This window comes from Cyprinodon variegatus, unplaced genomic scaffold (genome assembly GCF_000732505.1).
Source record: "Cyprinodon variegatus isolate N-32 unplaced genomic scaffold, C_variegatus-1.0 Scaffold229, whole genome shotgun sequence".
NCBI lineage: Eukaryota > Metazoa > Chordata > Actinopteri > Cyprinodontiformes > Cyprinodontidae > Cyprinodon > Cyprinodon variegatus.
The window spans coordinates 800,077-820,472 of NW_015150682.1; the positions used below are offsets into that span (position 1 = coordinate 800,077).

General features: G+C 36.4%; 2 protein-coding genes across 3 annotated transcripts; both read right to left on the reverse strand.

The window, feature by feature from the left end:
• Positions 1-964: 964 nt before the first annotated feature.
• leng1 (leukocyte receptor cluster (LRC) member 1) lies at positions 965-6,019 on the reverse strand. Of its 2 annotated transcripts, none has more exons than XM_015381163.1 (5): positions 5,932-6,019; positions 5,476-5,642; positions 2,463-2,642; positions 1,335-1,627; positions 965-1,243 (listed from the first exon to the last, which is right to left on the reverse strand). In XM_015381163.1, exons 2-5 carry the CDS (start codon positions 5,605-5,607, stop codon positions 1,024-1,026), a joined length of 825 nt encoding a protein of 274 aa, XP_015236649.1. In that variant the 5' UTR covers positions 5,608-5,642; positions 5,932-6,019; the 3' UTR covers positions 965-1,023. The 2 variants fall into 2 exon arrangements, with proteins under 2 accessions (XP_015236649.1, XP_015236650.1); XM_015381164.1 differs by having other exon boundaries at positions 5,476-5,646; positions 5,932-5,990.
• Positions 6,020-6,856: 837 nt separating this feature from the next.
• tmc4 (transmembrane channel like 4) lies at positions 6,857-19,500 on the reverse strand. The gene is made up of 16 exons (XM_015381187.1): positions 19,436-19,500; positions 19,146-19,311; positions 16,455-16,603; positions 16,223-16,378; positions 14,705-14,790; positions 12,426-12,571; positions 12,185-12,332; positions 11,903-12,061; positions 11,669-11,826; positions 10,196-10,322; positions 8,741-8,838; positions 8,424-8,607; positions 8,210-8,340; positions 7,890-8,045; positions 7,222-7,300; positions 6,857-7,072 (listed from the first exon to the last, which is right to left on the reverse strand). The coding sequence occupies exons 1-16, from the start codon at positions 19,464-19,466 to the stop codon at positions 6,995-6,997; spliced, it is 2,052 nt and encodes a 683-aa protein (XP_015236673.1). The 5' UTR covers positions 19,467-19,500; the 3' UTR covers positions 6,857-6,994.
• Between the last annotated feature and the right edge of the window lie 896 nt (positions 19,501-20,396).

A 20,396-nucleotide genomic window follows, 5' to 3' on the forward strand; every position in this document is an offset into this window, starting at 1 on the left:
AGATAATTAGAGTCATGGCTGAATAACAAATGTATACATGGGTTTATGGAAATATAGATGACAGATGGATAAATTAATACTTTTTACTTCGGTAGATGTTCAGACAAATGATGTCTTGGCAAACTTCAACATAAACATCACTTACATAAAATAGAACACATCTCACTGTTGCTCATTGCTTGTAATAAGCTAATATCTCACAGGAGTCTCAGTAATGAAGTCAAAAATAACTTTTTTCGATGCATCAAAGCATTCAAGTACAATTGTGACAGGGAATCAGTGATAAAATCCCAATTGCCTTATGCTGAGGAACACAAATGGCACAGTCAGCGGTGGACTTAATAATTTCTACCTGTGCTCTTTCTGCTCAATAAATACCAGTAACACAAACATGAAAAACAAGCACAAACATCCATTTTTATAAGGACCGGAGGAGCATCATCAAACAAAAAACAGAAGCATGTTTTTATTTCCCTTAAAGGAAAAATCATCATTTATAGCATTATGTTTAATAACACTCTGCACAAAGAGAGGAGATATAGATCATAACTCCTCCAGGTCCATGGCAATTGTTCCATAATTAGTTTAACAAAAAAAACAACAAAAAAGACAATTGAGTCCATAAACAGAAAATACCAAATAGTTTGGGGCCAAGTAATGTTGGCATTGGTCATCTATATCACCAAATGTTAGGATACCGACTACAGATTTATATTTTTTAGTATGATGCATTTTTCAAACCGACTGTTTTTATAGACAGCGTAAGCCAGGCTAACAGTCGGCGACCGGCTGAGCCCCCTGTGTGGACAACCATCTGCTGTGCTGATGTGCTCATGAGCGAGATGCTGTAGGGGGAAACCAGGCTGCAGCCGAACCCCTCCCTCCATTGTCCATTTATGAGGAAAACACCCAAAAGAAAATAAACCATAACTTTAATTCAATAAAGAGTTCACTTGTTTTGTTTTTCTTTTCTCCCCACATCTCTCTGCATGCTAATGTCAGTTCATACATAAGTAAAACATTTTAAGATTTCAGAATTTCATCCCTCCAGCTTTCCCGATCCCGTCTTTGCCGCTTCCGGGCGAGTTCTGGAAAGAAAGCGTTGTTGTAGGGTCTTTCCCTCTCGTCCACTTCTCTGTCTGTCCCCTTTCTTTTACCGTTCCTCTGATCCAGGAGGGCCTGGGTTCTCCTCCTCTCCTCTGCCTCCCTCTGCAAGCGTTCAGCTCGTAACTTTTCTATAGAACTAAAAAAAAAAAAAAAAAGATAAACATTTTATTTGTTTATTTTAGTATTTGTTCAAATCTTAAATCCTTAATGGAGTCCACTCAACACACCTCTCTCCTGTGCTTTTCTTCTCCCCTTTGTCTCTTTTTTCCTTCTTCTTTTTCTTGTGCTCCCTCCTCTCATAAACTCCCAATGCTTTCTTCATATCCTTCAAAGGATCCAAACTATCCTTCAATCTACGATCCTTCTTTTCTTTCTCCTCTTCAGCTACACCCTTCCTCTTTTCCTTTTCGATCCTCTCTTCTTCTTTTTCGTTGCTGCTTTTCATGTACCATGGGGTCACCTCTGTCCCTGGTTGTGGCCCCAAAGACACAAGTAAGCCGATAGCTCGTTCCTGCTTCTCCTAAAAAAAGACAAAAACAGAAAATCATAAAAATCTATATCAATATATTTACTTTTTACATTTTTGCCAAATTACCAAAATGTTTTTTTCATTATACATATTTATCTTTTTTTCCATCAGCCTTTAATAATGAATTTCCGAAACTTTAAGATTGCAGTTTCCTAGATACAATTGATTTAATTAATCAATAACATTTAAGAGAACGCTGGATAACTTAAACCAAAAAGTGGTATATGAGGGCCGTTATCATCACAGTGATAGTGATTTCCTCCTGTCCAGGTTCCAATAAATTTACCATTTAAACTGCTAGCATAAACTTCAGAGAGTTTTCAGTCAGTATCGTTCAATTTAAAGAAAGTTAAATAAAAGAAAATTCAGATAACAGGGAAGTTAAGACTGAAAGAAAGGCGGTAGGACATAGAAGGACAGTATGAAGGAAGATATGAGAGAAAAGGAGCCAACAGAAGAAAGAAATTAAGGTATGAAAGGAGGAAAGACAGAGATCTTGGACAAGGAAAGAAGGGTGAAGGGGGTGACATTGAAGGAAAAAAAACATAAAAGATAAAGAAAGGGGCAAAAAAATGACACCAGGAAGTGTTAAGTGGTACAAGTAAAGAAACAAATATTGACTAAAAGAAAGACAAAAACAGAATTTGGAATGGGGGAACAGGAGGAAGAAAGAAAATATACAAGGAGGAAAATAAGGTAGGGCACAAGAGAAGGAAAAACTGAAGGTAGGCCATAAGGAAGGATGGAAGTAATCTAGGATCCTCAGGTATGCCCTGGGAAAAAGAGAGCATGATAAAGGGCTCTAAAGAAGAGGCAGCACTGTTACCTTTTCTTCCTTCTTTTCTCTTAGATACTCCTCATTTCCCTTAGTCTCTGAGGCCTCCTCCAGAGGAAATAGATTGAGATGCTCCGGACTCGTTCCACTTTTTTCCTCGTCATCGTCTCGCTTTGCTCCGGCTGACTGGAGAGCAGCCCGAGATTTCTTTCTTAGATATTCTGTACGCGCCTGTGGAAACCAAAGGTTGACATCAAGAACATACACAATCGTGTTCAGTTCATTTTAGAAGAAAAAGTAAAAAAAATAAAGCATCTTGGATTCATTTCTGCAAGTATTTAAAGAACTTATGAAACAACAATATGGGAGCAAGGAGATGCGATTACCTAAAGCAAATTGATCATAACAATAAATGATGAGTCAGCAATTAACCAGCCAGGGAGTTCTTCATAAGCTAAAGTAAGAAAACCATTATTACTCCAAGAGCACATCAACATCTTGTCCAATAGTTCAAAAAAGATGCAGTGCTGACCTAACTTAGTCGGAGCTATGATTCAACAATAAGAATGAAAAACTGCATTCATGGAGCAAATTCTGGTTAAACCATTTTATAAATAAATAAATAATACTTTAACTTTATTGATCTCATGTCGGAGAAATTTACCTTGCATTTAACCCATACCCTTGGGGAGCAGTTGGGTTAAGGGACTTGCTCAGAGAGCCAGGGAGCCAGTCTGTGGGAGTGGGGCTTGAACTCAGAACCTCATGATTCCAAGCTCTATGCCATAACCAGTAAGCCGTCACTCAACCTTGATCAAAACCAACATCAAGGTGATCCCAAAGACTATATGGGCAAAATTTTGCATATATTCCTCTAACAATGCATTTTAGAGTAAGAACATCATAAACAATGCTGGTAGAAGTGATAATTAGGGTCTCCTCTCCTGCCTTAGATCCTGGATGAATTGCTGTGACCGATGTAACCATGAAGTTGGGGTTTGATAGAAAATCCTGAAACAATTCCTCTAAGCTATGCAGCTGGATGATGATCTACTGCACACCAGCAAACCAGTCTGTGAATTACTTTTAAAAACAAAAATCTGAGTACCAAGGTTGTGATATGGCCTAGTCAAAGTCCAGGTCTAAATCAGATTAGGGTGTTATACCAATACCTTATTAATGTCTCTAATGCTTGAAAATTGCCAAATATGGTTTCCACAAACCATTAGACTCATTTTCAGCTATTTCAGTCACTTGATGGAAGCTGTTGTCTTCAAGGATGGCAGATCCACTTTTCAGCATTATGGGGTAATTTTTCACATGTTGATTTAGAAAGCATTTCTCTTATAGTAAAGAAAATCAACATTTAAATCTGTCCTTTGTATCAACACAGGTTATATGCACCTTGTTCAAAAATGTGTTGACCTGAAACATCTGTGACAAAAAAAAAATGAAAAAGAAAGTTTTAAATAATTGCCTCATCTATGCAAGGTAGAAATATTACAAAGTTTCAAAGTTGTGCTGCTCAGGTTGAATGGGATTGTCTTCTATCAAGTGGCGGATCTAGGGGGACGCTACTTGGGCTACAGCCCCGGATGTTTCCCCACGAGCCCCGGATCTGGCTTCTGAGCTGATCTGAGTAAAATGTGCAGTACTGCAATTCACCAGATAGTGGCAGCATGTGCAGGAAAGCAGCCTGTAGCATTCCTGTGCAGAAGAAGAAGTTGTGACCACTAGCTGTTGCTAAACAGAATGATGTTCCAGGGATGTGAAGCTCTGACTTCGAGTTGTTCTTTGGCCCGGTGTTGTATGAAATTCTGTTTCCCCTGTGTCGGGATCGCTCACTGAAGCCAGAGAGGCAGACATGGCAGATCTGACCATTTTCACAGCGCGTGTGGTCGATTTCTTGCTAAAAACAACTCCTATAATCATGTCATGGTTGTAAAATCTAGTTTAATCAGCAGTTGTTGTTTACAAAATTGCAAAATAAATAAATAGACGAGGTCCTTTTAAGCTGTTTTGAGTTGTTTTTTAAACGCTAAGAGAATCTGTCTTTTTCCAACTTCTGTCACTTAAGCCTGACAGAAATAAAAGTCAGTCACCAAACAAAGTTTTCCAACTGATAGTGTGTATTTTTAATTTTTCATTGGGGATTTAAGAGGATGGAAACTGGCTGATAGCAGGACACAAAAATTACTGAAAAGATGAGAGTGTAAATTCTGCTGTAATGTAAAATATGACAGATTACTGGATTAAGGACATTTCTAGTATACACATCCCTTCCCCCTCCAAAAGATGCGAACAAATTAATTAACCTAAAAGTCTTTAACCGTGTTTATTCCTCTCTTCATCAACAAAAAACCCTGCGATATGGAGACATGTAATCATTATTTGCCAGAGTTATGAGAGGGGAATCATATAATTCAGCCACCTGATATAATCTGTTCCCCCTTTGATGATCTTTATGAATTATATTTTCTATTTAAATGTTTATCTAACAATTAAAAATATTCCAAAACAAGACCAAACCAAATGTCTGGAGCAATGCTACTCCAGACATTATGAGTTGAGAATTGAAAATAAAATTTCATAAAGATGATCAAGCCAACAGTCATATTTATTTTAACTATTTTGGATTTCAAAATATACAATAATAAATGTGTGAAACTTAATAAAAAAAAAAAAACAGTTTCAAAATTCACAGGATTTGTTTATTGTTTCCCATGTTATAGGGGAATGGATTATATCAGCTGGCTAAAATACATGGTTTCCCCCCTCATAACTTTGGTAAATAATGATCAAACGTCACCAAATCCACAGATATTGTTGTTGATGAAGAGAGGAATAAACACAGTAATTTCTTCCCATGTCATGGAGGGGGAATTGTTATGTGTGATAGCATGTAGTATACTTGAAATTTCTTTAATCCAGTAATCTGTCATATTTTATATTAGAACAGGATTTACCAGAAAGTCTACTCTCTATCTTCACCCTCAGGGCTAAGGGCCCCTGATCTCCTAGAATCCTAGATCCTCCCCTGCTCCTGTCCATCATCAGGTGTTACCTCTTGCTCTGCCCGCTCCACGCGGCGCATGGCCTCGCGCTCCTCTTCTGCTGCCTGGGCTTCATCCCTTCGAACCCGCGCGACGTTGTCCTTGTTGCGGACATGCCAGCTCTTCTTTGGGAGGATGTTCATCTTTGTCTTGGCGACCGATAAATGTTAGCACCTGGCTAGTTGACAAAGATAGCGAAAGTTAACGCAAGAAAATCACACTGCTTATTAATGAACTGAAGTGGAAGCTATAGGTAAAAATATAAAAACGTGGAACGTCTCAAAAACATCTCAGGAATAATATTAAAGCGGAATTTATTTTTATTTACGTCTTGAATTTAAGGTACCCTTAGCCAGTTGTTGCCATCTCTTTTTATTAAACTGTATCAAAAAAAAACAGACGCCATCTCGTTCTAAGATCTTCAACATACAGATTAAAATAGACAAAAACTACTGCTACATACTTACTTTCAAAGTAGCTAAAGAATCGAGCTTGTTCAATGGTCATAGGGATCCACAGGAACTAGTAATATCAAACCGGAAGTAAACAATGACCACACAGTGAACCAATTACAAAACAGTGACACCAGATGGCGCTGTAACCACACACACATTTTGTTATTACATAAACACATGACTGCATAAAAGCATACTGGGAAAAACTGCTGGAAAAAATACAATTATACCTTTAAAAATAATAAAAATTGAATAAAAAAAGACTAAATAAATGTTGTTAAAAAAAATCTAACCAGACAATTCTAGTTTAATGAATTCAATTATGACTGTAGTTTATGATCAATATTTGTAAAATTTCAAACATTTTAGTCATATCTAGTTTTTTTTGTATTTCTGTGTAGATTTACCATTTTCCTATCACATTTTATTTTTTGGGTTTTCTGTATGTCTATTTTAGTCGTCTTGAAATAAAATAAATAATTGAGAAAATTGCCTTGTTTTATTTCAAAATGTAGCATCAGCAGCACAGGTCATACAAAAAAAAAAAAAACAACAACACACGAAACCATAGAGGAGAGGTAAAAATATAGCCTAAGGTTTAAGAAAAGCCTTAATATACATTAGAAATGATAGTATGAAAATAAACATGAAATACAATCCATTTATATGACAGACAGACAGAGATAGAATATTTGAATATACATTTTGAGCCATTGCTATTTTCACATTGTATAGACCCATGTCATTATGTGACTGTGTACAGTATTTTATATTATTTTTTTCAGTTGTTTTTAATGTTAAATCATACAAAATAATTTTGAATTTCAAATTGTATTAAAAACAAATTAAATAATTGTGTATTCAGTAATTCATAATTAATAAATTACATATAATAAAAATAGGCTTTTTTTCTTATCTTCAACAGAAAGCACACCTTTATTCATATCTTTTAAGAATTGTACAATCCAAAACAATAATCTCATTCACTCTATATATTATCATTAGTTGCATTTTCAAATTCTTATATGTTTCAAATATATAACAAAGCAAAAATAAAAGGGTGTACAGCTTGAGTTTAGTCCTGGTTTTCTTCACTTTGGTGTTGTTTGATGGCCAAAATCTGCTTTACCAAAAACTGCTTGTCCCGTCCTGCCTGTGAACCAGTGAAACCAGAGATACTACACTGATTAAACTGGATCCCTGAGAATAGTTTTTTAAATGTTAAGGATAACATATGGGTTGCATTAAGCATGAGAAACTATTAAACATTTGGTTGTAAATAAAAAAAAAAGATAAACATACCAATTTAAGTTGTGCTTTGAGCATTACAACAGATCTGCCATGGATAGAGGCTAAAGCGATGACGTAGCACATAACCACACTGCAGGAGAGGAAACAGACACAGTGTGAAAGGGACCTTATAAAATTCTGTAGCATGCAGGAGGCTGAATACAGGTGAATTTCAATAAGACAGAATGACATAAAAAACTGTGCACATTGGGAATTTAGTTCAAAATGTTAAACTATATATTATATGTCTATGTTACATAAGTTTATTACACACCTTTTTGTAATTGTTATAATTATGGCTTACAGCTAATAAAGGCCCCAAGTCAAGAAAAGTAGCATATAAAATAAAAGCAATGAAAATATGATTTGTATTACAAAAAAGTAAGCCTACTAAAAAAATTTTACATCAACTTTACATTTCATACACTCTGTACTTTGTCTATCCTTTAATTTAGGAAGTGGTCCAACAGAAATGGGGTGAAAAGAGAAGCAGAAGACATTCAGTAAAGGTCTAAGGATTTAGATTTGAACACAGAATAGGTGAAAAATAAAATGCTCCCCACCTTACCCCCTATTATAAAGCATCTCCATACAGAAGAGGAGGCGTTAAAATGCTCTAAAATATCTAGTTAGAAGACTGCATTAACTGTGGATTTCACAACAAGCCAAGTTAGACTTACCATGATAAGGCAGAAAGAGGTACTGAAAAGGCTTGGGAGCCAATAAAGAAAATAAACTCTTTTGTTACATCAGGAAGATAGTAGGTAGAGTTTGGAACAATCTGCCACATGTTGTCAAAAGAACGGAAAGGCCCACAAGCCTGTGATGGATGCATCCTATTGTAACAGCAGAAACAAACATCCTTAATAGGGAAACAATAAAATACAAACACTAAAAGAGAAACTGATGGCCATATGATTGATTGCCAGATTAATTAACCTGTAAATGTTTAGTTTTTGACTTTGAAAAACAACTTTGAAGGTAATGAATTAGCACTCACACAGCAACACTATAAATCATGACAACCAAGGCTATGATCCAGCCAAAGAGAAGGACTGCCAGGAAAAAGAAGGAAGAGGAGGTGGACCGAAATGTCCTTAATGCTGGACGACAGTTGTAGAAAAGTGTGATCTGTGGCGAGAAGTGAGAGGGGTTAGGGAGCAAACAATAAAGCTCTGTGTTAGATGCTGACTGTGGTAAAGCTGTAGATTCACCTTCTTGCAGTAGAAGAGGATAACGAACTTGGCTGTGTTCAAGAGTGGCAGCAGAGGGCAAAAAAGAGCTCCTGTCCAGACCACAGTCTGGCCATAAACAAGCCCGAGAACATTAGAAGGAACTACAAACTCCTGCCGGCCAACCCACTGAGACAACTTACAGGAAGTGTTGTCCACCACCATCCTAAAAAAACAAAACAAAAAAAAACACACCATTTATAAACACCATGTCATGGAAATATCCGACTTATTCACCATCAATTTACACAACCACAATTCGTTTACTGGAACCTGAGTGTTTATGTAAGGATTCATACCTGCGTGGAAATTCAACCAGCACGAGTAGAGCGATGTTAACGAGGAGGTCGAACAGTGTCAGCTTGTACATTTCCTGTCCCACACGTGTTTCCCAGCACTATGTCAAAACAAAAAGGTGGAAACAGTTCAAAAACTCATGGAGGACAGGTGAGGAGGCTCTGAGACGTTTAGAAACCTATACCAGAAGGACTTATAAAACACTAGAGGAGTAAAGATCTTTCCAGCTCCCTTCACTATCTTCTGCTGGGTCCTCCTGTACATTTGACACCTGATGTTGACATACACTTCATAAATTGGCACATAAACTTTTTGTAATTGTCAATATGAAATTTAATATGAGTAAACTTCTGTCACATCTGATGAAGCTAAAATGACCAGTGATACATTTGGAGCAACAATCAGGAAGCTGCAAGGCTGAGAAGACCATACTAACTGTTAGGTATGACGAGGGTGGCATAATGTTGTGTGGGTGTTGTGCTGCAGGAGATACTGGGGCACTTCACATAATAGATAGGGAAAATAACATTATGTGGAAGAACTCAAAGAACATCTTGGGACACAAGCTAACAAGTTAAGTCTTGAGCACAAGTGGGTCCTCTGAATGGACAAGACCCTAATCAGAGGAACCAAGTCAATGATTGGAGGCACTAACAAAGCCCTAATCTCAGGCAGACAGACAGTTTTTGGTCCAAGCTAAAAATAAAATAGAAAAGTTGTTCAAATAGTTAGGACCTTTGCATCATCTCATTGGGTTCCTCCTGATTTTTATTCTGTCCTCCATTACACAGTAGATAATAAGTGGCAGTCTGACTCTGCCGCTGTTTTATATAATGCTCACATTAATGTGCTCTCACTCATATCAAGTTCTGTTAAATACCTATTTAAAAAGTCTGTGCAATGCTGCAAATATTAGGATGGATATGGTCTGTATGTACTGTATGTGAAGGTTTATGAGGTGAAATGGTAGCTTCATAAAGATAACTTTCTTATTATGAATATTTCGTTTTTTTGTGAATTAACGGAGCTTATCTTCATCAAAAGGACATGCTATAATGTCTTTAACCAACCTAGTGAATATTTTTGTTTTTATGGTTTACACAAAACAATGACAGAACCCTCCTGACTAAATCAGGAAATAAAACAAGGCGATTGGCTTTAAGGAGGGTGGAGACAGAGGACACGGAGTTTATTGAGGAAAACCTACTCCTGACCAGGTTAGCTCTGGGGAGAATGTTACTACAATAGCAGAAACAAAGTTTGACTAAACTCTATTGTAAAACGGAAAACATCCCCAGACACATCTGAAAACCAAAACAAAAAAGGCCAAAAGATGGGTAAATGAGGGCAACAGATATCTTATGTGCTTAACATTAAAATATTTTTGTTTTGGTTCCATGTCTGAAGTACTGTTCAAACCACACATTTGCAGTTATGCAAAGAAACTGAACAATTACCGGGTACTCTTGGTAGTTGTAATGACACTCATTACATTCGTCATCATTTTGATTTCCTTTACAGGTGATCTGATCCCAAAGGGTGAAGAGAAGGATGCATAGACTGGCAAGACGCAAAATCACTGCTCTGGAAAAAGAAAGCAGATGTGGCTCTGGTTATAATAAAGATTTATAATTGCAAGTGAAGCAGAGATATTTCCATTCTATGCTTACCTATTATTGAACCATTGTTCCGAAGCATGCCCATATAAGCTTATTGTTGGTCAAACTTTATAACTTAAATGTGATTATTAAATGCACGGTTAAATTGATGCAAAAATAGAGAGTATCTTATGGTTCAAACTTGTCAACACTAAGCAGTAAAGCTGTATGATTTGGCCTAATTGGTTAAAACAACGGTTGAAAGAGATCAGTAAATGTTTGCCCGTGTAGAGTGTATGTAAAACTCTCTGTCTTTAAATGTATGGGTGAATCCTATGGAGAAATGTTTAAACTAAGGTTTTAATCTATGGTTTTGGAAGACTGTAAATAAAATTTGTAAATGTAAGTCAATAAGTGATTAAGTAATTTGTATTTGTTCTTTGTCAACTTATACATAATTGTGAGATCAGATGTTTCACCCTCGAGAGTGCAAGTTTGTCGAATTTTAAATCTTTGCTGAAAAGTTATTTAAAAGTTTAACATGGGATCAAAATTTCATTGCATTAATACTACCAACTGGTAAGGATTGTAACAGGTTCATCAAGGGTTGTAGAGTTGAACTCATAAATGAGTATCTTGTATTTGTAAATGTAAAAGTCGGACTCTTATGGATGAAACATCTGAGTTCAATGATGATTATTAAAAGCATCTTAAATTATTCTTTATTATTCTTGTTTACATTTACAAATTCAGACATTTATGTATATGTTTTTATTCACTGTTATCACATTCCAGAGGCATATTTTTAATAAAGAAGAAGTATGTTATGTTTAGTATGACAGGGTTTGTCAGGTTTAACTTTTATAAATAGGTTTGACCTTTTTCTATTTTCTTGGTCTCTGTTGTATATTACCTGTTAAAAGGGGGATGTCAGGGTTTGTTTGTTTTTCCCAAATATACTGATTGTATTTAGTTGAGCTTAATAAATAGAGGTGTACTTTGAATGAAACTTTAAAATTTTAAAAAGTAAACAAATTTGTTATAAATCAGATAAAAGATAAATACTTTTTGCCGTATCTTGTATGCATAAATGTTAATCTAAACAATAAAGTAAAAGGTATCTATCTCAATCAACTACTGTTCAGGTGGGTCAAGTTTCTACCTCACAGTTAAAGATGTTTTTCAAATTTGGTGTATCTGTTTATTTGCTGTACTGCAAAACAACTTTTTTAGAAATCTGTTACCTTCAGATATAACAAAGCTGCTAGTTTTTTTTTTTCTTTCAAAATTTAAAGATATGAAATAAGACATACATTACTCAATACTACAAACCTTAACAGTGCTACTATCACTGTGGAGCTTGGAGAATATTTTTCAAGTAGAGCTAATTGGTCGCACAGCAGAGGCACCAAGAAGTTCCCTGCGGTGATGACAATCGATGGCAGATACTCATAAATCAATCCAAGGATCCCTTCCTTGTCACTGTTATCCTGTTGGACAGGAATTAGAGACAAATGATAATCAAGCACTCAATCAGGGGCATAATGTGAGCCTTTAATAACGCACCTGGCTGAACTTTGTTGCCTCAAAAATGGAATAGCAGGCTGCTGCTACAAGCCCTAGAGCAACAAAAAACGACAAAACACGCAGAGAGTATAAGGTAACTTTTTTGCACATAGTGAGGGAAGCTGCATGCTTCTTTAGGCGCTCTTCCTCCAGATCCACCTGACAGACACAGAAAGGACAGGTTAATTAGATCATGGCTGCTCAAAGCATGCTCAGTGAAATAATGCTTGCTCTAAAGAAAGTAAGAGAAAAAAAAGTCAAAATCTCCAGCTCTCTCCTGACCTGCAGCCGGTAGTAGATGTTCCTCTGTTTTAGTTTGGTGGCTTTTCCTCCCAGGCAGCCGAAGTCCCACCCAGTGAAGACGATCAAGCTGTAGTTGCTTACATCGCTGCCTCCAGTTGTCACTGCAACTCGAGTTGCTTTGCCCATTCTGCTTATGAGCAAATATTCACCTTAACAACTGATGTAATGGCATATTTATCTTTTAGTAGTAAAATTAGTAAGGTTTTGTAATAGTACTGACCGTATTATGATGCAAATGAGACAAAAGGCGAAGTAGAAGACAGCAGTTGACAGATAGGCAACAGGGATGTTGTAGGAAAAGCTACTGTCCTCCACCACTGTGTTGTCATAGTATCCATAAAACATATATGAATACTCAATGAAACCCTGAATATTAATGAGAGGGGAGGGCAGAGCAGGTAAAGAAGATTTATACGTACAATGAAATGTGGCTTAACATTCTGTTCTGCATCATCACAACTTCCTTTATGATGGCGAAAAGGAACCCAAACTATCACTTAAACAGAAGCAAAAATCATTGTATTTGGTCATAAATTCAAAATGCCAAGAGTATTTTTTAGTACAACTGATATAGAGGGAAACCAACAAAGATATAAACAAATCTTCATTTGGTTTTGACTACAAAAAAAAACGTTTCACTAGCGCTGTAGCGAGTTGCTTACATTATGTCATTGCTCCAAAAAGCTGAGAATGAAACACAAAACTATTTCTGATTTATTCACTGTTTTATTTACATACAAAAAAAGGTTATAACACCTCATTAGATATTCAGTTATTTACCGCAACGCTTATCAGCGTCTCTTTCTTTTTTTTCATCTATGAAAAAAAAAAGAGATTTTATTGCAGGTTGGCTGAATAATAATGTTGAGACACTTCTTGTAGTCATTTACCACAGTCTCTGGCTTTGGTCTGGAAAAACTTTGCTCCACTTCTCATTTTTTAACTGTAGGATGTTTTAGAGGTTTCTTGTATGTTTCGCCTGTTTCAGGTCCCCCCCACAGCTTCATTAGGCCCAGAATATTTCATTCTCTAATTCTCAGTCTGTCGTTGTCTTGGGGCTGATGGTTGGTGGTTTCATTTACTCCTGTTCACCTGTCTAATTGGCACGGAGGTTCATTAACTCTTTTTTTCACACCTGATTCCCTCTGCTATTTATGCTGTTTGTCTGCCCACCATCGGCGCCAGATTATTCGAGCTGTTTTGTGAGAGTAACTCTAACATTCATGTAAGTTTTCTGTGATTCTGATTCTGACCTGTTTTCTGCCTTTGCAAATTCAAGTGTTTTGCCTTGACCTTGTCTGCTCCGTCAGTTTTTTTTTTTTGGACTGATTTACTGGATTCTGCTGGTTTACCGAACTTGGACTGAGTTACTGACCTTGGCTTGGATTCTGCTTCAGTACCTTTTTGGCTCTCTGATCTTCTGGTCAGTCAACATGGTTCGGATTCGACTTCAGCTCTGGATATTCCTTCACGGACACTGTTGCCTCCTCGGCATCAGCTGGCTTTAGCCCGTCATTACCCTGAGGTCTGGAAGCAGCTACAGCCGCAAGCGGTGGACAATCTCCCTCCTGGATTCCTCCCCTTCCTCTGGGATCGGACTAAACTCTTAACCAGGTCAGTGACTTTTTACTCCAAGTCGTGAACAGCCAGAAATTCTAGTCACTGACCTGAGTTTCCTATCTCTGCAGAGAATCCAGTTATCCGCCCCGCTGAGGACCAGACGCTCGTTGTATTTTGTGTAATATTGCTTGTTTGTTAAATGATCTGTCTGCTTTCAATATTAGGTCCAAGGTCATCACACAGTCAGTCTTTAGCATATTTCTAAAATCAGGGTGTTGCAGTTGCCTAGTCAAAGTCTGGATTTAAATCAAGTTGAGATGCTGTAGTGTGATCCGATTCAGGAAAATCAGGAAAACCAGATGTGGGCTTATCAAAACCATCCTTTAAAAGAGGAGTGGGCAAAACAAAGGTTAATACTTTGAACTTTTGTTTTGGGAAACACTTTAATTAATTATTTAAAAAATTGGTTTTGCATTTGCTAGGTGTCTAGTATTAAAATTTGTTTAGAGACAAATAAAAAAAAACAAGGACAGAAAAAATCTTTCCTTTTTTAAAGTGTTTTATTTAGAGATGATGCATTTTAGGTTAACTGAAAATGGTACGCCATTATCATTTGTGTTTTTTGATATAACGTAGTTCCGTACGTATGTTACTATAGCTGGGGCATATAGACAAAAAGAATATAAAAAGTGTAAATGTCTTTCCTCTCCTTTTTTAACATGTAGCTTGAGTAAATAAATAAATAAATACCTGAAATGAAAAAATCTGTTTTGGGCTAAAACTTTTAAATAGTACTGTAGTTTTGAAACTCCACAGCAGTATTAGCTGGCATTGTCTGAAAATATTCTATATGATAACCGCTAATCCAAAATGCTGTTAATGACCAACTCATCATTACCAGATCAGTTATGTTTGCATGGTTTTGGTTGAGTTTCTTACCGTTCCTGAGAGTAAATGAAGAAAGTACTCGTAGAAGACCACCAGGCCTTGGGGATTAGGCTCATAAATTGTACAATTTCCACTACCTGAATAACACAGAAGTATATCTCTGAATACAACATTATCAGTAACTGTGATACTGTATATTTAATTGGTCTTCTCTGATTAAAAAGGCTACGCTGATTCAAGAACAGATAAAATTAGGAGGAGATGTTAAAGGAAATTAAAAAGGACATTAGGTTATTAACCAGGTTTACTAGATATATATTTGGCAAAGGTATCAAAAGCATTTATGTATATTACTCAAGTAGAAGTATAAAGGTAACTGATTAAAACCACTTTTGTTGAATTTAAGAGCATCAACTTTTTATTCAACTAAGTGTTAAAGTACCACTTTTTAAAACAACTTAAAGTATAAAAGTAAAAGTAATGCAGGAAAAAAGGTAAAGGACAGATGCTTTACTACACTACCAAATTAAAGGAAAAATGTTCTGCAATTCTGGACGATAACTTCCTTATACTTAATTTTCTTCGTTTTATCAACAGTGACAAATTTAACTTTGCATCATCTTGAAAAACTATTTCTTTTGGTATGTGGCAAACAACAAGTTAGTGTGGCACAGAGCCCAACCAAAAACCATTAATTGTCTGGATAAAAGCCTTTACTTTTATGTTTTTTATTTTTTAAAGCAGTTGACCATAACGAAAATTAGCTTAAATGGAACAAAACTAAAGAGTGTATTTTTAGAATGTAAGAAGTAGAATGTAGAAAAAAAGTAGAAAGCAAATAATATAGTAAATAAATTTAATTTTATTGATCTCACAATGGAGAACGTAACTCTCTGCATTTAACCCATCCCCTTTGGGGAGCAGTGGGCTGCCACTGTGTAGTGCCCAGGGAATAATCAGGGGGTAAGGGTCATTATCAGAGACTGGGAGTGAGTTTTGAACTCACAACCTCAGGATTCCAAGGACATATGCCTTAATCTACTGGTTAGGGCATAGGGCACATTTTTACCAATATTAAAAAAAATGTAAGTAGAAGTAAAAAAAAGTCTCTAAAAAAGAATTTACTTCTGTAAGTATAGATAGCCAAAATGTCTACTTAGGTAAGGTAACCAAGTATTTGCACTTTGTTACTTGACACCTCTGATATTTGGTAAATTATCACTCTACCCTTGTCTTCTGCCTGTCTTTGTTTTATTAAAATAAGCTTATCAAGATGAAAAAAACGGAAATACGATTAGAAGTGGTTAGAGTAGGCAAATATTGTACCCAAGTAAGAGTCAGCTAACTCTGCTTCATCATTTTTCAAGTTAAAAAGTTACCATCCAGGAAATTAGTACAAGTAAAAAGTTTGTGCATTAAGGCAACTCCTAAAAGTTTTTTTTTTGGTCAAAAAGTTTCTCAAGAAACATCTATTTGCTACCCACCTCTGAATAACACTAATATTTAAAAAGATAATGTGAAGATGAAACCTGTGTGTAAGAAATAAAGGGAAATAAAAGGTAACATCACCTGTTCTGCTTTCCAGTTTGGGCGGCTCTCCCAATGAGTTGAACACAATGCTGGGGATGAGCACGAATCCACCAATCAGCAGGAAGGAGACGAAATTAAGAATCACCAAGAATTTAAGAAAGAGGAAGTAGGACTGGACACCACCTCCAAAGTTCCCTAAAGGGTAAAAGTTTAACATCAGCCTATGCTTTTTCAATTAAGAGCCATTTGCAAATGTAAACTATATGCTTACCTCCAATCTTCTGCAAGGATTTACCCCAAAGTGAGAAAAAGTAAAGAAACTCTCTGCCGCTGCTTCTCAATTTACGCACATACATGGCCCTTTTCTGTTTCCAGGATCCCCCGTTTAGCTGAGCAGGGGTCTGCTTTTGTTGTGCTAGCCTGTAAGTGATAGAAAACTACCGTTTTACTTCCATAGAAAATCGACAACACATCAGTTTCATTTTTTAACTATTTCAAATCTTTGCAATAGAGAATTTGTAGTGTTTGTTTGTTTGTCTGTCCTTCTGTGTGCAGGATAACTTGAAAGGCTATGAACGGATTTTAATGAAATTTTTACCAAAGGTGTAGCTCAGTCCAAGGAACAATCCATTTCATTTGGTTGATGATCCACATAATTATCTGGATGCAGGATTTTTAAAAGATTTTTTTTTAAGGATTCTTTAACATTATTTGGCGGATCCCCCTAAGCAGTTCCCCCCTAAACCAGAGAGTGGCAGCAGTGAGTATTGACAGCCTCAGCATTGGACTGAGTAGTAGACTGAAGTATTATAAGAAAGACAAAAACACAGGAAAGGTGAGCCATGCCTCACTCAAAGTTACAATCTGCTGATAAAAGGAGACAGCAGGGTGCAGAGTGAATGAAGAAGGTGAGATCAGAACAAACACCAGAGGCTGCAGACACACTGTGACTTATTTCTCACCCTCTGCACCAGGCTGTAGAGGAGCTGAGCAGCTCCTTTTGTGAAAGACTTTTACACCCTGTTTGTAAAAAGGAGCGCTACTGCAGGTCATTCATCCGTCTGCTGCAACCAGACTATAAAATCCCACACTACAATGGCAATAACTTGTGCAATGTATAATGGGCAATTTCTATTTAATACCCTGTGCAATAGCCTGTTTCTTAATATTTGATACCCAGTGCAATACCTATACAGTATAGATAATACCCATCTACATAAATACCCTGTGTATTACCCCTGCCTTATGGGAAAAAAAAAAAAAAAAAAAAAAGACTTCAGCTGTCACATTTCTCTACTGTGAGATCGATAAAGTCTATCAATCAGTCAATCAATCAATCAATCAATGATTTATAAACTTAAGATGGATTTTAAGGAAATTGTCACCAAAGGAACAATACATTCAAATTAGGTAATGATCCAGATCATGTGCAAGTTTTAGCTATAGGTGTAAATCACAATATGGGACAAAGTATGCTGGCTTGGCCGAGGTCTGCCCTCTCAAAGTGCATTTCTAATTCTGAATATATTCTATCTGCTCAAATATCACTACGCACAAATATAGCAAATAAAACTCAACGTACCACCTAATCTTAGCCACTTTCTCTCTCTTTAAGACATAGCATTTTAAGGGACATAATACTCCTAACAGGCTTGAAGTAACATGTGTCATTACCATTCACAATGTAATAAATATCTGGTTGTACTTGTACGATTTTTGTTTGTTTGTTTAAGTAAAAAAATACTAATAATTTGATAGACCAACGATTCTTTCCCTGAGTGGATAATTTGTCTCCATTTGTTGCAGCTCATCACGTTAAGGTGCAGTGTTTTAACAAAGAGCAGTTTTTCCCCTCTTGTAGGCCTTCTTAGAATAACTCAAGTATTTAAAACCTTTGAGCTTTTTCCACATTTTATTTCAGTTCAACCAAAGCCTGCTGTATATTTTACCAGAATTTTAATTGAGATATAAATACTTAGTTAGTTTTTAGTTGTAAAGTGGGTAGGAAACTCTTTCTAAACCTAGATTATTGCACAACTGCTAACTTCCCCAGACATAGTATCTGAAGTAACTGGTATGGCACTGAGAGCATTAATCAGAGAAACAGCCAAAGGACCCATGGTAGCACTGGAAGAGCTACAGAGATTCATAACTCGGCTGAAGGAATCTACCTTGGCAGCACTCTCTACAAATCTGGCCATTATCGAAGGGCTGAAAATAGAGAGTCATGTAAAGGGACACAGTGAAATATGTGGAAAAAGGTGCTTATTAGATGAGTCCATAAATTTAAGGTGTTAGGCCTGCATGCAAAAAGCTTGGCTGGGAGAATAACTAACACACCACAACGCTCTTAACTCATGGTGAAACATGATGGTTGTTGTATCATGCTGTGGGAATTAATGTCTTCAGCCAGGAGTCAGCAAAGCAGATTGGAAGATGGATGAAGATGTATAAAAGGCAATTAATCTAAACCATTTAGAGACTACAAAGAGTTCAGGGTGGAGGCTGCATTTTCAGTAGGACAACTCCAAATATACAAAGTGTTGTGTGTTAGAAAGGCCTCGTCAAAGATTGAAACCCAGTTAACAATATGTAGCAAGTATCAAAAACTCATACTACACCACTTTCTATCAAGTCTGAGCCTCATCGAATTTACACTGGGTCAGTAAAATGTTTGTAGTGCTTAGGGTCACATGAAAAGACTCACAGCTTTAATTGTAGAGACAGGTGGCTTAATCATCATGACTGCATAAATAAACCAGTTTTGGTTTATTTTTTCCTCCAACTCACAATTGTGTTCAACTCTTTGTTTGTAGATTTAAAACACCAAAATATAGGACAGTTCAAGTGCCATAATTACATTTTCTAGACCACAATAAGACACACAGTATGATCTGACCCATTTGTGGTTCTTATAAGGCACCTGTAGGCATGTATACCAATCCACAAAAAGTTTTCATACCTTATAGCTTTTTTAATAGCCATGGAAAAAACGGTGCTCCTGAGCTCAAGGGCTGCCTCAGAACCATCGGTTTGATCCTCATGGTGGTTCTGACTGGACATTCGAGAGGAAAGCCGACGCATTCTGAGTGACGCCTGGTCAGTAAAGTAACCATTTCCTCCGAGAGCTTGGATACATTCAAACAAGGGTTTACATATATAAAACTGTATAAATCAGACTTTCACTCATTTTTTTTTTATAAACAATTTGAGGTTCAAAATAAACATTGGTATTTTGTCTCTTTTCCTTACCTGAGGCTTGTCTTTGCCACTGATTGGCCATTCTTCTAATTCCACTCGGTAGCAACTTCAGTGGAAAACAAATAACTGGAGCAGCTCTCTACAGGGAAAGGTTAGCGATGAAACACTTCCCTGTTTTCCCCCTGGTGTGGACTTTACTCCTCATTAAAATGACCACACAGGGACTTCCTTGTATGTCTCAGCCATTATACCAGGATGATGATCAAACAACCAAAAAACCAACCAGGAGATACTGATAGGTAACAGTAAAAAACTAGGTCACAAGGATTATATGTCAGAGTTTGACTAGAAAATATGTTTTTGCAAAGCATTACTATGGTCAGTAAGGAGAAGTCATAAAATGATATGTTCCAAAAAAAAAAAAAGGTAATAGAAATGCATTAAAGTATGAGTAGTTATTAGCTGAACTCTACTATAGAAACAAGGCCAGAGAGAAAAGGCAGAATTTATATTTAATGCTGTTTCCAAGCCAGAGGAGCTGGTTTAACAAAAACACAGAGGAGGAAAAATACATGACCAGGAAAAAAACTTTTTACAGCCACAGTGTAACATTGATACTTTGAAAACACAAACTGTTACTGTCAAACAAAAATTATTTGAAAAATAATTTTTGATTCAAATCCTACTTGTAAACAGAGGATGATGAATATGACGTTTCTGAAGAGGAAACCTTTAACAACCTGCAGTCATCATCATATAGGAACTGATGTTTGATCAGACAGCTTAGGTCATATGTTAGCAACATCCATATTAATAATGTTAAATATGGAGAAAACAGCAAACATTGGCTTATTTTTTAAATCGCAGTCATTTGTTGTTTTTTTATTTAACTTCTCCCATTGGAAATTATAAATCACTTGGCAGTGTAACATACATTTATCTAAAAAAACTTTTAAATGTTTGGTCCCAACCCTGAATGCAGTGCAGATATTTAGGCAGTAAATGAACTTTA